This window comes from Furipterus horrens, unplaced genomic scaffold (genome assembly GCF_987537825.1).
Source record: "Furipterus horrens unplaced genomic scaffold, mFurHor1.1.pri manual_scaffold_8, whole genome shotgun sequence".
Lineage (NCBI taxonomy): Eukaryota > Metazoa > Chordata > Mammalia > Chiroptera > Furipteridae > Furipterus > Furipterus horrens.
Genome location: NW_028327178.1, coordinates 52466146 through 52483746, shown reverse-complemented (window position 1 = coordinate 52483746; position 17601 = coordinate 52466146). Strand labels below are relative to the sequence as shown.

General features: G+C 38.7%; 1 protein-coding gene across 2 annotated transcripts in view; it reads right to left on the bottom strand.

Moving 5' to 3' along the window:
• Window positions 1-2268: 2268 nt before the first annotated feature.
• Window positions 2269-17601, bottom strand: part of NAPG (NSF attachment protein gamma) — a 38368-nt gene continuing 23035 nt past the window's right edge. For both annotated transcript variants that reach the window (XM_090285153.1, XM_090285154.1), the window contains exons 9-12: window positions 7904-7982; window positions 4389-4468; window positions 3686-3815; window positions 2269-2537 (exon numbers count right to left, since the gene is read on the bottom strand). In XM_090285153.1, the coding sequence (XP_090141279.1) occupies window positions 2394-2537; window positions 3686-3815; window positions 4389-4468; window positions 7904-7982 (433 nt within the window). In that variant the 3' untranslated portion in view covers window positions 2269-2393. The remainder of the gene's footprint in view (window positions 2538-3685; window positions 3816-4388; window positions 4469-7903; window positions 7983-17601) is intronic.

Sequence of the window (17601 nt, the reverse complement as noted above, 5' to 3'; positions counted from 1 at the left end):
AGATAGTGCAGTATTATAGAAACTAGGTGATCAGTATTTTAAAATCCCAAGCAGTCTGAAGTAACTCCCAAAGGTACTTAACTAACCCCCATAGGGAGAAATACACAACTTCATAGATGATTACTGTTTTTGTAAAATACAGCTGGAATCATATGAATAAGACTGAGTCCTTGGAGAAAAGGAAATAAAAAAGCAAAGCATATGAATTAAAAAAATCATATTTATATCATGTCATATTTTATTTGCATAATTATCTTCCCATAGAAGCAATATTCTGCATTTCCATAACAACACATTTAATATTCTACTCATCAAAATGCTGGAAAAAATAGAAATAAAGCACAAATACCATACTCTGCATATATACAAATAAATTCAATATATTAAACATATTTTGTAAGCTGATTCTACTTACAGTAAAAGAGAACACTGAATATTAGATTCTGAGCATATTCATGCAGACTTCCACTTTGGTAAAAGTAATCACAAATTTCCCTTTTGTAAACACAAGTTTTCCACTCTGACTATTCTCTGAAAATAAAGACATATATGTGGAAAAACTAAATGCATAAATGTGGATCCAATGCTTGTTACTGGACACCACATAGAATAACCCTGACATCCACAAGTCCATCTATTAGTCCTTAAATGTGAGCAGGGAGGGAGGCAAGAGGTTGCACTTGTTTATAACTTTTAAGTTAAGACTCACTTGCACTGCTGCTACAGAATGCACTGAATCATTCTTCATTTTTGTTCAATATGTAAGAAAGAAGTTAAAAAGAAAAATCCCAAGACTGCAATGGATAATACAGTCTTTAAACAAATTGCATGAAATACCTTTAAGTGCTGCCAGGCCTGTTTAAGCAGGTTGTTAATTAGCTCAAAGGAGCATTAATATAAGACTCTGGAGGGTACACGGCAATGGCAGAATCTTTGAAATATTAATATGTCATTAAATACAACTGCCTAAATACAGTTTTGGTAAGACTTTCAAAGTTAATCTCCAAACAATAACTGAAAATTAGCTGCTACCCACTAAATTACGTAAGCAACTTAAAGAATCAAAACATCAAATCTCTTAGTGTTTTGAATCAGACCTCCAATAAAAATTTCTATCCTAACATCCAGCCACCCCAAATGAGGATGTTACACTGTCTAAGCTCTCCAACAGAACCATCTGGGACTAAAACCACTTGTGATAATCTACCTTAGTGTTTTCAGGAAGTCTAGAAAAACCAAGTACACTTGCAACAGGTAGGACTCTATGAAGAAAGAGACAGGGTGGAAAACAAACAGGAAACCACTCCAGGGTGCATCTGCCTGCAGAATGCACACTGCTTGTGCTTGGAGCCTCTTTCAAATTAATAGATTGGGAGATGGATCTGAGCCACACAGGGTGAAAAAGGAATGCTTCAAAATAACCTTTTAGGTCCTATGCATAAAGAATCAAAATATTGGCAGCATAGCACTTTAAATATAAGTACTTTAAATACAATTTTTTCATTTCAGCTAAAATTTGGTGGTATACAGTATTTCCCATGTCATGTTACTGAACCTGTTACAACTGTAAATGAATCAAATTACTTTGAGGGGAAAAAATGTATATATAAATTGATGGAAGTATTAGTTCTTTGTTAAGAGTGCATAAAAAGGTCCACAGTAGTTCCATTTAGTCAGGAACCACATACGCTGGGAGATAGTCACTATGTGGTTTTGTTGGGTTTGTGTGTGTGTGTGTTTTGGTGGGAAAAAATACCCATATTTCACAGAGAATTGAAGACATTGACAGAATCACTTCCTTATGCCTTCAGAACATTCAAACTTCAAATGAATCTTTTATTGGGATAAATAATATTGTAAGGATCAAAATACTTTCTATCCTAATCACACCCCTGAAAAGACTTAATCTAATAAATGTAGTAATATTATGGGGGGGATAAATTTTCTTTTCAAAACATAAAAGAAATGTTTAAAATATCATTTTGTTTAACCAGTAAATCTTTAATTTTAGCAATTATTAAATAAAATGCAAAGAAAATTCTCTAACAAAAAATTACAAAAAAAAAAAAGAAAAAGAATAAAAGGAATATACCTATGTCCCCTTTGTTTAGAATACAATTTGTCTAGAATTTGGCTTGCAGACTTTAAAACCAACTGTATTAGAATGTGACAGTACTTGTTCCTGTTAATTTCTTCTGATGTCTTTGGAAAGAAAAAAAAAAAAAAAGAACTTCACAAGTAGTAGATAAAATGGGTGATTTGGGGAAATGATAACTAAAAAATTAATCTTTATTAGCATTCCAAGCCACGACTGCAATGAAGTCTGGATACCCTTAGACAAGTTCCAAGTCCATGAATGGCATGTCAGGATTTTCCCTTTTTTTCTGTAAAGCCTAGCACAGCCCTCCCGCATATTCATCTTCGTCTTCCTCTGCAGCGGTGGCGGTGGTGCCTTCTTGCTTGGCCTGTGGTGTTGCTGCTGCTTTCTTCTTGATTCCCCCTCCTGGAACCACCAAACTCAGGCCCAGCTTAGCATACTGTCAATGACAAAACATGTTCTCAAAAGCTGATAACTAGAATCTCCTTATGTGATGTCTTAACAAAAGGTAGATCCTAGGTCTCTACATCATGAAAACCAATACTAATTATGGAAAAACACTCATGACAAAACTCAACATTGCTCCGCCCTCAATAGCTCATGATAATAATGACAGGCACACAACTAGCAAAAATGTCTAATTACTGGCCACACTTAGAAACTTGAGATAATTGGGACATAGTTAAATAATACTTTTACTTCCTATGAAATAAAGATCTGTTGAGTAAATAAAGAGTGTAAGCTAGAGACAATTTCTTAAAAATATATATACAAATTTACAAACGCCTATTAAGAATTTATCAAAAAAAAAAAGGTTCCTTTATATACATTTGGGGAAGTGATAACTAAAAAATCAATTTTTATTAGCATTCCAAGCCACGACTGCAATGAAGTCTGGATACCCTTAGACAAGTTCCAATTCCATGAATGGCATGTCAGGATTTTCCCTTCCGCATATTCATCTTCGTCTTCCTCAAAAAATGTTGAAGGTCTTAAGCTGATCTGATACGGTAAGACTAAAGTTGCAAGACCAAATCAAATGAATTAGTGCTCACGAATTACTGAAAAGGGAAATCTGAAAGAAGAGAAACCCACTATTGTGATTCACTTTCTGTTATGGCACCACGTGAGGCTATTTTGTGAACACAGACTAATGCACTCTTCACAACAGGCTGCCAAGACATAGGCCAGTTGCTCCATATCTCCAGCTGTCACAGAAATGGAATTCCAACAAGTCTACTGAATTACAAAGGTCACTAGATGATGGGTGTCTTTCAGACAGTTAGCCTGAAAGAAACTTTATAATAATCTAAAATCTATAGAAGTCAACAAATGAAAGAAACTGAAAAAGTGGGGCTAAATTAAAAATACACATATGGTGAACAATCAGGCTATAAACCTACATGGCTGACATTTAAACAATCTAAACCTATATTAATATTCAGTGCAAATGCTAAGTTCTCTTTTGAGAAGTATCCTGAGGTAAAAAATAGAGGCAGAAAAATATGACAAGTCCACAAGAGAGATAATCTTATTAGAAGCCTCTTCCTTTCAAGAGGAAAGAAAGCTAACCAAAAGGCCACTTACATCATTATCCATGTATTTGAAAAGGGGCGAATTGCAGACCTCTGACACTTGATCTTGGTCTTGTTGGTCATATCCTTCCAGAAGCTGTTCCAGTGCAGCACAATCTTCACTCCCATTAAACCCTGGAATGCTACAACAAGCACAAGTCACACCTCTGCACCTGTTCTTTCTCAACCAATGATTAATTTTCCCCCTAGCAGAGGTCTGGGAACATCTGGGGATATTTTTAGTTGTTACAATCAGGCAGATGTCAGAGATGAAACTGGACATCCTACAGGACACAGGGCAGGCATGACAACAAAGAATTACTCAGCCCAAAATGTCAACAGTGCTCAGACTGAGACTGCTCATTTTAAACTTCTCAAACAAGAAAATCCCTCCTTCAGATCTTCCTGTAGCATATGTTCTGAGAACTTTTCTTTTTCTGTTATACATATTTTTTAAAGGCAAACATAACAAAATCAAGTCATTCACTTCCATGAAGTCCCCAAGAAGAAAAATACAAAATATAAGAGAGAACGTACTTGTAAAATTCCTGCTGTAAAAGCTGAAATAGTAGTACTCAAGTGCTCTTGTCACAATGAAATTTATTTTTTTAAAGAACAAACCAGTTTTCATGGCTAGGATTATTTATCTAAGCAGTAATCTCAAATTAATAGAAATGTTAACATTGCAAGTCAAGACAATGCTATCAGCGTCTTACCTATAGCTCTCCCTGACACATCTTTCTGCAGCCACATAGTCATTTCTGTGGAGATGAACTAAGACTTGAGCAATTGTTTTCTAAAACAAAAGAGGTGATTATGGTCCACATTTATATCTACTTAATAAAGTCAATTTTGTGACATCAGGAACTTAGCTTTCAGAGTTTTGGTGTTATACAGAAAGATTTATAAAATTCTGCAGTAATTTTCACAGGACATCTGAGGAAAATATTCTGAAATAGTACATTTCAAACTCCAATGTACAAACTACCCAGAGGTCTTATTAAATGAAGACTTTGAGTTGATGGGCTCAAAGCAAGCCCAAGATTCTGCTGTCTGTAACAAGGTCCCAGATGGTCCTGATACTACTAGTCCGAGGACCACATAGAGTAACATAGCCTTAGAACACCACCACACATTTTAGAGAAAATTTATTTTAAATACCTATATACATAGGTTTAATTTGAAAGGGGAGTAAGAAAGGAGGACAAAACTCTACAATTACACTTTTGCATTCTTAAAGAGATACTAGGAAAAACTAGAATGAATGAAAACTTTAGATAACAGAAACAATGATACTATTTATAAGCCAACAAAAGCATTAAGATCAAAGATGTGACTAATAAGATCTTATTGGCAAAATAGCTCTTCAATCTTATCTCTATTTTTCTGATAACTTTTATTGATCTATTTCAAGTTCCCTGAATCTTCTCATCTCCATTAAGCCCATCTAGTATTTTATTTCAGATATTGCTCTTTCGGTTCTAATATTCTCATTCGGTTCATTTTTAGTGTCTATTAAAAAAATGTGCTTTCATTCGTTCACCTGTGTACTTTTGCCTCATGCGACTCTTATGAGAACTGCTTCAAAGTCCTGATCGATAATTTCAACACTTGATTTACCTCTGGGTTGGCATCAGTTGTCTTTTCTCTTGAAAACTGGTCATATTTTCTTGGTTTTTCCTATGTTCAGTAATTTGGGACTGCGTCCTGGACACTGTAAAGGTTATGATGCATAGACTGTCCTCTCATTCTCAGGAAAGTTGGATGTTTCCAGCAATCACCCTAGTCAGGCACAGACTGCATGTTTTGTCTGCTTTTGCTGGGCAGTGGCTCTCATCTTAGTTCAGTACCTCTGCTCTTGAGCTTGGGCTCTGTCCCATGCATGAGCCTGGTAAGGTTCCTATGATCCCTGGACAGTGGTTTGACCCTATTGCAGTTCTCAAAGCCTATGCTCTGCCTTGGGTCTGTTCTGCACACGCACTGCTGGAGAGAAACACCTATTCTAGCTCCCTTTTCTAAGGTTTTCTCCTTGTTCTCTTAGCTCATCTTCCCAGTTCCTCCAGCCAGAAACTAGGTTTCCATTGGCATTTTAACTGCCTGGGCCACCAGCACAGCTATAGCTTCATAACTAGGGCTTCCTTGCACAGCAAAGCCAAGGAAAGAAAAAAGGGAAGAAAACAATGGGGTCTCTTTTCCCAGTTGCTCTAGACAGAAAGAGGTAAATGGTTTTTTTAAAATATGCTTTATTGATTATGCTGTTACAGTGTCTCAATTTATTTTCCCTTTGTTCATCTCAACCCACTGACCACCCTCCCTCCAGCTGTCCCACCCCCCTTAGTCCATGCCCATTGGTTGTGCATAGTTCTTCTCAACATCTTCCTATCTACTCCCTCCTACTATGCTTCTTAATTCCTGTACCATCTCCCTCTTTCTCCCTTCCCCCACCCGCTGACCTCCCCCCAAAATGTTCCCCATATCTATAATTCTTTTCCCACTGTCATAGCCTACTTAGTTGGCCTTTGTTTCGATTCCCTAGCTTCTATTGTTGGCTGTTGTGATAGTTTTCATTTTAATGTTCATAGTTTTGATCCTCTTTCTCCTAAACAAGTCCCTTTAACATTTCATATCACAGTGGTTTGGATCTGATGAACTCCTTCAGTTTTACTTTGTCCTGGAAGCACTTTCTCTGCCCTTCTATCCTGAATGACAGCTTTGCTGGATAGAGTAATCGTGGTTGTAGGTTTCTGCTTTTCATTACTTTGAATATTTCTTGCTAGTCTCTACTTGCCTATAAAGTCTCCTTTGAGAAATCAGCTGATAGTGTAATTGGGACGCCTTTGTACATAATTCTCTTCTTCTCTCTTGATGCTTTTAAGATTCTATCTTTATCCTTCATTTTTGATATTTTGATTATAATATGTCTTGGTGTGGTTCTCCTTGGGTCCAGTTTTTTTGGAACTCTCTGTGCTTCTTGGACCTGTAAGTCTATTTTCTCCCCCAAGTTAGAGAAGTTCTGCTTCATTATTTTTTTTACATAATTTTTAAATTTCTAGTTCTTCTTCTTCACCTTCTGGCAGCTCTATGATTTAGATGTTGGCCCGCTTATAGCTGTCCGAAAAGTTTCTGAGCCTCTCCTCATTTTCCTCACTTCTTGTTTCCTCTTTCTACACTGGTTGACTGTTCCTTCCCTATGTTCCAATTTGTTGATTTGATCTTTGTTTTCTTGTCCTCACCACTAGTTTCATATTTGTTTTTGTTCATTTCAGCAGAACTAACCTTCATGCCTTCCCCATCTTGTTTAAGATCTGCTATTAGGTCTGTAAGCATTCGTATAACCAAAGCTCTGAACTATGCCTCAGAAAGATTTCCTATTTGCTGATCCATTAGATTAGATATTTGTTGTATGGTCAGCTGTGTCACCGGGATCGCTATCATGATCTGTGCCATCCTGACAATTTTGTGTTTACCTTTGCTTCCTGGGCGGGGCTGCCACACCTCTTACGCTATAGTGGGCGCAGCCCCGTGCACTTGTCACTACCGGGCGACCCTTCTCACCGCGCTGTGGACTTTTGTGTGGGGACAGCAGGTGTCTGTGCTTACTGCTGTCCCACCGCCATCACCGCAGCCAGCACAGCTTGACCTCTTTGCCCTGGCTTCACTCTTCCTACGAGTCCGAATGAGCACCACTTCTTTATAACTTCATACATTGGACTTCCATGTAGCTTTATTTTCTGGAACTTCTGGTTATTTCTGGTTTTGCGGTAGTTGTAGTCCTTCTAAGTTGTGGTGGGAAATGGAGCGTGTCAATCTAGGCCTCCATCTCGGCTGGAAGTCTTCGCTAGATGGGTTCTTCAGGAGTTTTAGCTGCTGGAGCCTCTGCTGCCCAGCTCCATGACAGGCTTCTCTTAAGTCAATGCCACAAGAGGAATAGGGGAAAATCCTAGAAACTCATTCCTACATTGGCTGCTTCTCCAAGTGTTTACACACCTCTATCGTCCTGCTCTACTTTTCAAAGTAATTGTTTTTTGTATATTGTTTGGAATTTTTAGTTGTAATCAATAAGAGAGATAGGCTGCAGTGGGCTTACTATAGTTTGGCCAAAAGAAGAGGTCCAGAAAGCATTATTTTAAAAAATGTACAAATATCCATGGAATCTGGTTATAGGTACATATTTATGCCAATATAAAAATTATCTAATGTAAAGCCAAAAATCAGCACTTTCAGAACATACCTTATAACAAGTTGGATAATTCTCAATTTCCTTATAAATATTTTTTTCTTTCTGAATAGAGAGTGCTGCTTCATCAAATCTAAAGATAAAACAAAGAAATGTAAAACAAGGTAGGTCTAAATGAGCTATAGCAAAAGCCATTATTGTAATGTATTTAATATTATAGTGTTTTAGAGAAACAAAGGTTATCAGGCATTTTAGCAACTGCTCCATAGTCCATGTTTCCATGAGCTTTGCTCATATGGCTTGTCTTTTAAATGATCAACTTGCCCTTTTAGCATCAAACATAAAGACAAAAGCAAGAGATTTTATGGATAGGTTACTTCGAATGGAGAGGCTTAAGTCTGGACAGGATCATTCACTCATCTATACCTTTCAAATTCAACAAACTGCCTTATGAGTATTTAAGAAATATATTAGAGACAAACCCTCAATTTAATCATCCCGTATTTATTTTCTTCCACCGAAAGGCCATTTAGATGCCCTGCAAGCAGTGCCTTCCACTAAGGAATTACTTCTACTCTGGCTTCATTGTCACATACTCACTACTTCCTCAGTGAGACCTAATAGCACATGGTGCCAAAAAGGGCATCAGTGAAGGGCACACAGGTCAAAGCTAGGAAACTCCTTCCTGCCACTTTTGATCCTCAATATTCATCTTTTTCTGTCTATTCTCACACATTTTCCTTTTCTTCCATCCCACTGAGATTACAGAATGAACAGGAAAGGATCACCAAAAATTTTTCTCTGATCCTCCAAGGCCCTACCCCTTTTTTGCCTTCCCGACCCTAATGCCATCAAACCCCTCATCAGATCATCTCACAGTAAAGCTCTATTATACAGGGGTTGGCAAAAGCAGGTTTACAGTTGTGAGGACGTGAGTTTATCCTTGTATTATTATTATTTATTTGTATTATTTGTCTTATTATTGTTGTTATTATTTCAACAGCAACCATTCTGTACTGTTAGGATATAGAGGGAAAAAGATGTTGCTGTGACTCAAATTAAAAATACAAACATGTTTAATTGTATTTTTCTGTGTTTATTATTATTTTTAAAATATTTGCATTAAAAATACACATAGTGGCTTGGTCTAACTCACATTATGAATTAACTCGAATTTTTGTGGGCTGTGCCCTGTCAACTTACTGCCTCCTAAAATAAGAAAAAAGCATTCTGAATTTCCAAAGATCAACACACTAAATTGTGGGAACAAAGTTGATTTATAAGTAGGGTATGGCAGAAGAATTCTAAGATTGTTCCCCAAGATTCTTGCTCATCATATACACTCCCTGTATAAACTCCTCTTGAATGAGGGCATAACTTTCTGAATATGATGAAATATCACTCCTGTGAGGACACTAATGAATGAATCAAAGAAAAAATATCCAAATGGTCCTGACTTAATTAGTAAGCCATTAAAAAGTTAGAAATTGGGTGTCAAGAGAGCTGTGTCCTTGCTAACCTTAAAGAGTAGCAAGCCACCATGCTGTAAATCACCCAGAGGACATATGCCAAGGAACTGTAGGAATCTCTAGAGCTGAGAGTGACCCCTGGCCAACAGCCAACAAGGGAACAGATCTGTGGTCTACAACTCCAAGAAAAGGAATTCTGCCAACAACTAGCGAACCAGAAATGAGGTCACAGCCCTACCTGACACTGTGATGCCGCCCTGGAGAGACCCTAAGCAGGGAATCTGGCTACACTGTGCAGGACTTCTGACCTACAAAACTGAAAGATGATAAGTGAGTGCGGTTTTAAGCTGCTAGGATTCTGGCTATTTGTTAGGCAGAAATAGAAAATTACATGTATCTGTATCATTTTTAATTGTGACCACGAGCTTATCACAGATCCTGTTTAAAAAAAAAAAAAAAAATCATAACATTCCATGAGCACAATGTCCCAATTATATCAATCTAGTTAGAAATCTCAGTATTTTAAGCTTTTCATACACTTAACTATTAAGGCTACACTCTGCACACATGAAATACCATTTCTATGTGCTAATACCTACCTAGCAAAATAGCCATCCAAGACGTTTTACACTTATATGGGTTTGTAGTAAAATAAATAAATAAATAAATAAAGTTGATTCAATTTGCTAAAAGTCCATAAAATTGACATATAAAGCCATCTACTTTCAAATGTATCCAGAAAATTATTAATTACTTATAATGAAAAACAGAGGTAAGTCTTAACACTTCTAAAAAAAGAAAATTTATCTGGTTTGGCTGAAAAGTGCATTTTTATCTTCCTATAATTCAGAAATAAAATATAAGCCCCACAAAAATTATGTGCATATGACAAGAATTTGTCATAGGACCTTACTCAACTGAGCTTTCAATGGATTACCTCCCTCACAATGACTCAAAAGTCTTCCTTGGGCCCCAACTACCTCCTGAACTCCAGAAAATATTTTTAACTTCCTATAAAAGTTTTCACCCAATTCATCATATTGCCAACAAAACTTATCATCATCCCCAATAAACCTGGGCATCACACTGGACAGAACAGTTATGCAAGGCAGAAGCCTAGTGATAATCCTCAGAGAGTGCCCTCCCACCTGTCCCACATACATCCAGTCCTCCCTGCATTTAGATTCTAGTGACTGTCTCAGATGATTGATGGAAAGAAGTACTTTTCTTTTCTAAGTGAGTCCTAAAAGTGAGAATAAGGTGGGGGTGGGGGTGGTTAACTGAAATGAATGCTGGAAGATTCACAATGGTGGTGAAGTAGGTAAACACTACACTCACTTCTTCCCAAGACCAAACTAAAATTGCAACTAAATAATAGGAAAATCATCCTGAAAAAAACAACTGAAAGCTAGATGAAGGGAAGTCTTATAACCAAGGGTTTATAGACGCTACATCAAGACTGGTAGGAAGGGCGGAGATGGAAAAAAGGGCTGGCCCTGCTCCTATGAACGGTGGCTGAGGTTCTGAAGGGATATCTCAGCTGCAGGGAGATCTCCTTGAAAAGCATGGGGTCTAGCCCAGAGCATCAGAGTCAGGAAAAGTCACCCACATAACATCTCACTGTGTAAAGCAGTGAGGTTTCTGTCTGCCAGGGATTGGCAGTAGACTAGAGGCACAAGAGGAGAGCCTGGAATTTGTGTCTCTAGGGAAAGAGTTAAAGGGACAGCCACCAGGATCCCTGTACTGAGTCACTCTCCCATATTGCAGACGCCATCTTTTTTGGCTGGAACATTCCCCTCTGTGTGGCATCAGCCTGGAGGATAACCTGATCCTCTGGACTCCGACTCACCGCACCCTATGGAGCTTACACTGTGTCAGGGAGTACAACTGGAGGCTCTTTTAAGTGACTGAGCTTACCAGACAGCTGCAGGTGGAGACAGAAGGAGGCGGATCTCACTGGGATACTTGAGACTTTTGCTGACCTGCCCCCTACCCACTGATAAAAGCAGGCCTTGGTGTGCAGCACGGTCCTTCCTACATGCACCCAAGTCCAGCAGAGGCAGCCATAACCTGTGGATTCACTGTAGCTACAAATAGGTAGCCAGGGGCCAGTCACAGGTAGCATATCCAAAGGGAGATCTCAGCAGGCACCAAATCCTACAGAGAGGAATTCCTCTTTGTGTGGTCAGCACTTGCACATTAGATCACATAGCATGGTTGGGGTAGAGCCTCAGTCAGCCAGCCAAGGGCTGATCCCATGCATGAATGGACCAATAGCAATGAAGACCCAAATATAACAGGACACCACACACAACCCACACAAAGAACATTATTGGAGCACCCAGCTCTGGTGAGCATAGAGACTGCAAGACTGGACTGCTCAAGACACCTAGTATATGTAAGGGCAACACGTAAAAACTGTTAAGTGATATGAGATCTACCCAACACATAGAAACAAACACGAAGAGTCAGCCAAAATGGGGAGACAAACAGTCCCTCAATGTAAGAACAGGAGAAATCTCCAGGATAAAATGGAGGCAAGCAATGTACTGGATATCGAGTAAATGGGTATAAAGATGCTCAACAGCAAGAAAAGGGGCATTGAAACTGTAAAAAAGGAATAATCACACACACACACACACACACACACACACACAGAAAACAATATTTGAAATGAAGACTACACTGGAAGGAACAAACAGATTGGATGAAGCAGAGCATCTAGTCAGCAGTTTGGAAGACAAGGCAGAAAAGACACCCAATTAGAACACAAAAAGAAAAAAGAATTTTAAAAAGTTAGGGTAGCTTAAGGGTTCTTTGGGACACCATGAAGTATAACAATATTGGTATCACAGGAGTACGAGAAGAAGAAAAAAGAGTAAGGGATCAAGAACCTATTTGAAATAATGACCAAAAACTTCCCTATTTTGATAAAGGAAAAAGACATAGAAGCCCAGGAAGCACACAGAAACCCAAACAAGATGGACTCAAAGAGGCTCACACCAAGGGTCAAAAGGAATTGGCATGAAATATTCAAAATTATGAAATGCAAGGACCTACAACCAAGACTACTTTACCCAGCAAGGCAATCATTTAAATTGAAGGAGAAATAAAGAGCTTCCCAGACAAGAAAAAGCAGAAGGAGTCTGTTACCACCAAACCAGATTACAACAAATGTTAAAGGGCCTTCTTGAGCAGAAGCAGAAGAAACATATTAACAAATATAAAATGGAAATAAACACATACCTATCAATAATCACTTTAAAGGTAAATGGCTTAAAATGCTCCAATCAAAAAATATAGGGTACCTGTGGGAGACCAGTCTGCATAGTACTGGAAACTGTGGCTGCTCTTTGAGCCGGAACCGTCCCACTGGCCCATAAGTCTTAAGGGCGGAAGGCTGGCATGCTCCAATTCCTGCACAACCATCCCCACACTCCAGAGGGTCTTAGGAAAAAAATAAGAATGCAATGTGCTCTTTGAAACTAGTATAGCCTGCTCTGCTTTGTGTAACTCCTAATCTATGTCAACGGAATGTTTAACTCCGGGAGTGTAGTCTAAACTTTTGCAAAGTACTCTGGCCCTGAAAGTCTGAACCACTTATCACCATGTTGATTTATATTTCTCTTTGTCCTTCCTAAGGATAGTCAGGTGGGCTGCCTCTTCAAGTCATGCATTTCTGCACATAGCCAACCTAATAAAAACTCGGACCAAAAGAAGGTTCAACAGTGATCTCCTCCAAAAGACACTAACCCTTCTCTTTCCTCAGGTATTTCGTTCCTGAGTCAGTCATTTCATCTGCGCCAAGGGATCTGTGGGATGGGTACACCGCAAGTGGGACCGGCAAGAAGGACTCACTGGAAAGCTGCTGGTTACAAGTGGTACACGCAGACACCATGTCAAGAAAGGAGGGAAACATTCTGATTAGAACAAAAAAACATCCCAAGGTAAGGGACAGTGGCACCTCTCATCAGTAAGGCCGCTGTGTGCTCAGTAAAGAAGGGATTCATCATTTTTACTGTTAAGAATTAAAAAATCTGCTTAAGTCTTTCTTTTATAAGAAAATAGGGAAGTTAATTCGTGTACAAGTCTTAGTCTCTCTCAAGAAATTGCCACACTCTGCGGGCATGCGTTGAGCATTTAAAACCTATTAGGGCGCTCGATGCTAGAAGACCCCCATGAAAGGATAAATTGGAACGTGGACCGGGACAAAAATACTAGGTTTTCCTGCCATCCGGAAGACAACAATCAGGCACACTGTAAAACACTCACAGTCCCAGCCTTGTGGCAATTCCCCCTCAGTATAATTCTCAAGAGGGGAGAGACCGAGTTCCTAACCTACACCAGGAAACTCTGATTTTGTTGAAAACTAAAACTAAGTGATATAGTCATGGGAACGAATCTAAGAAGCAGGAAATTTACTTCTGCTCGCCCCAACAACTTCTTAAAACTACATACTGCCATGGCTCAGAGCACTGAAACCTCAGAAGAACAAAGGGAAAGTAAGGAAAATAACTCAAGCATAGAAGACGCCAAAGCTGGGATAGAAGTAGGAAAGAAGGAGGGAGAGGGGAATATGCAGAGATTTATAATCCCTGCCAAGCGATCTGCTCGGCCAACCCCTCACCCATCAGTCTCAGAAAGCCCCAATGGCTCTCACCACCTCCACTAGCTGACACAGGTCCACCTACTCCTATGGAAAACTGTTTTTAGGAAGCAGCACACGCAGGAGATAAGAAAGCCCTGTCTGCCTTTCCCTTTACTGTCAGGCATGGACAGGCTCCACGGTGGGAGCCCATACCATTTATATATACAAAAAGCTTAGAAAAAGTGTTAAATAAAATGGGTTACAATCGCCCTTTACTATAGGAATTTTAAACTCTATTAGGAGCAGCTACCTTAAGAATTTCCCCATTCCCCCAAAAGCTTGCAGCATTTCTTCCTGCCCCAGATAACTTTCAGCAACTCAATTTGCATTCAAATCATCTTCCTCAGAAGTCTTTTTCCCTTTTCTTGACTGTTTTATTTACATATCTGTAACCCCCATTTCTATCTGCTTTACAAAGTAATTGCTGTGTTTGTTTTCCAGCCAAGCAGCCATCTAATCACCCAGCAGGATGTGACGCTTATTCATTGCTGCCTGACCCAAGTCTTTACAGAAAAGCTGTAAAAAAGTTTTTCTTATATTTGCCTAGCAGCTAAGGTTCTGTTTAATAAAATAATTACGTATTGTGGCATATTAGTCAAATACTTATGTTCAAAAATTCATGTCTTTCTAAGAACTGAATTTTTGTCAGCCTATATTAATATACCTTTTATTAACACTTTAAATAGTCAATTATTATTTCATAATATATATTCCTTAGTTGACAGAATTTACAGAATTTAAAATTTAGAAGACTTCCTTATAGCCTCAAGGTATTTCAAAGGGCTCTTGAAATATCTCAAGGATTTATTATTTTCTTCTTACCAAAAAGAAGATTCTAGACCAATCAGGCTTAATACATTTTGAGATACTTGGAAACCTTTGTCAAATAAGGACATTTTACAAGAATCTCCAAAAGGCTACAAAGTTCTAATATACTTTCATTTATAATTCCAATGGAAAAATAAGTCTTTAAAACAATAACTAAATTCTAGACTTAGAAACTACTAAAACCTAGTAACAACAGGGTAATTAATCTGCTATTCAAATCTATGCAAAAAACAGCAGGGTGCCTGCCTCTCCAATGCAAAGGAAAAAAAGGTGACACATTTAAAGTTCACCCGTTATTCTTCAGACTGTGGTAGAAGCAGCAGCTGCTCTTCCCTCTCCAGCAGCACAGGCTGGAGGATAGGGCTCATATAAAAGACCTTAGGAGTCTTATTATCAGGGGGACCAAAAATTCCGTCCCCAACCACAGAATGTATCCAAGGCATTTGAGATACAAAAACAAACAAACAAAAAAGATGAAACTCCATCAGCATTCCTACAACAGCTCAGGGACCAGATAAAAAAGTATTCTAGTCTAAATCCAGGAAACGGTTGTAAGGCAGGGACTCTTAAAAGATCACCTTTGTAACAAAAAGCCGGCCAAATATTTGTAAGAAATTGCAGAAGGCAAATGAATGGGCCAAATAAAACAACTTAAAATCTCAAGAAAACTCAAAAAGTGTATATTAAAAAAGAGAAGCAGCAGCAAAAGCTTCAAAAAGCTGCAGGAAATCTGCAAATCTAGGAACTTTTAGCTGCCAGATATTGAGTTTTAAGTATAGTCCTTCACAATGTGGAAAAAACAAGAATTAAAAGCATGTTATGGTTAAATCTAAAGAAGTAAAGGGTATTTATATTTTGTAAATGTTGCAGAAGGTCTGTAAAAGTCGTAAAAATAAAATGAAAACAATTATAAAAGTTTTTAAACTAGGAGAAAGGAAACCTCCACTGCTCATGTTCTGATTTTACAGAAGTGTAATATGCTTTAAATTTTACTATTCTAGATTTTGTTCTATTGTGGAATTCTCTGTATCTGTTTTTGGCCAGTAAGACTTAGGAAAGGTCATCTGTAAATCAGTCGGGAAAATGCCTTTGCCACTCGGGACCCAGAAAGGGTCATTCAGGGCTAATAAGCATTCCAGTCTAGGCAAGTAAGCATGTTTCTCTGCCAAAGGCACATCTCTCTAAAGAGGCCAGTAGACATACTGGTAAAAGAGTGCCTAGCTTTCTATGTTTTGAATTATTACTCTGTTTATACTCTGGAAGAAAAAATTGAGGCTTCCCAGGGAAAGTTAAAACTTCACATGAAAGAAAGGAAGCAAGGGAAAGTGTAATGCATTGATATGAAGAAGGTTTGTGAAAGGTATATAGAAGGTTTGTGAACGTTTTGAAAAGAAATTGTGTGGTTTTAGTAATAGAAGGTATAATGCACAGAAATGCAATTTTAAAGGAAAAAATTTTTCTTCATGCCTTTATATTTTTCTCCCTATCTTACCCCTGCAGTATTTGGCATTCTAAACAAGTAATGACATAAGGTTTCTTTGCATAAAATTAATAAGACCAGTTGCTAATAGTAGTTTAATCAAAAGAGGATTAGCCCCACACCAGATATGGCAAACAAATGTTACAAAATACCCTACTTTTGGGAGGTTAAAATATATTCACATTTCTGTGCACACCTATTCTGGGGCTCTCCACGCTTCTGCCTTTATGGGAGAGTCGGCATATCATATTCAGGCCCACTTGCTCAATGCTTTTAGCTACCTCGGGCATCCTCAGCAAATTAAAACTGACAATAGACCTAGATGCATTGCCTGCTCCAGCCAGAAATTTCTACAAAAATAGAATGTAAAACATAGAACAGGCATACCTTATAATCCTACGGGCCCATACATTTAAAAATCTCCCTAAAAAACAAAAAAGGGGGAGCACAGAGTCCTCCCCTAAAAAAAAAAAAAAAAAAAAAAAAAACCTACCATGCTGGCAACATATATATATATAATTTTTTAAACTGTGATGGGAAATTAGGAGGGACTGGTTGATTTATTAACTTGGAAGAGAGGGTATGCTGTGTTTACAAGTCCCCTGTGGTTGCCAGCGAAACGAGTGAAACCATATCATGGCAAAGCAAACACCTCCGTTCCAGTGGGAACCCCCTGCAGGACCAAGGACCAACGGCCCGAGAGATCGAGGAAGCAGGCGGAGTTGTGGCTACCAGTCAATGTCACCCGGGTATGGGAGGGCCCAGGAGGACTGGCGGCTATAAACCTTGCCCTTTCCCAAGTGAGAGTAAAACAGTTCCTAGGCATTCTTATTACTTGCATTGTTTCTGTTATCGTTATCGCAGCAACAGCTGCTGCTGCTACTGTAGCCCTAACTGCATCTATTTAGACTGCCCACGCTGTTGATATTCTCCTCACCAACAACACGCAGGAAATGCTCCAGCAAACACAAATTGACCAGGAAAGCCTTGCCCAGCTCTCAGTTTGGAATCTGTGCTGGTATGGCTGGAAGAGCAGCAGAATGCTCTAGTCACCTGCCAACAGCTTACAGTTTAGGATTTTCTAAACTCTGTGTCACTCGTTTAAAATGAAACTCTAGCCAGCATTCGTGGGAAGAGGTCCAATGCCATCTCAAGGGGGCCTTTTCCACCAACCTTAAGGGCCAAGTCAATCAATTGCAACTTAAACTCCATCAGCAACTCCAGGACATTAGAAAATTAACTAAACAAAAGGTTTTTCAAACCCTGCAGGATAACCTGCAGTGGCTCAATCCTAAAAACTGGTTTAATGGACTAACCCTGAGAATCT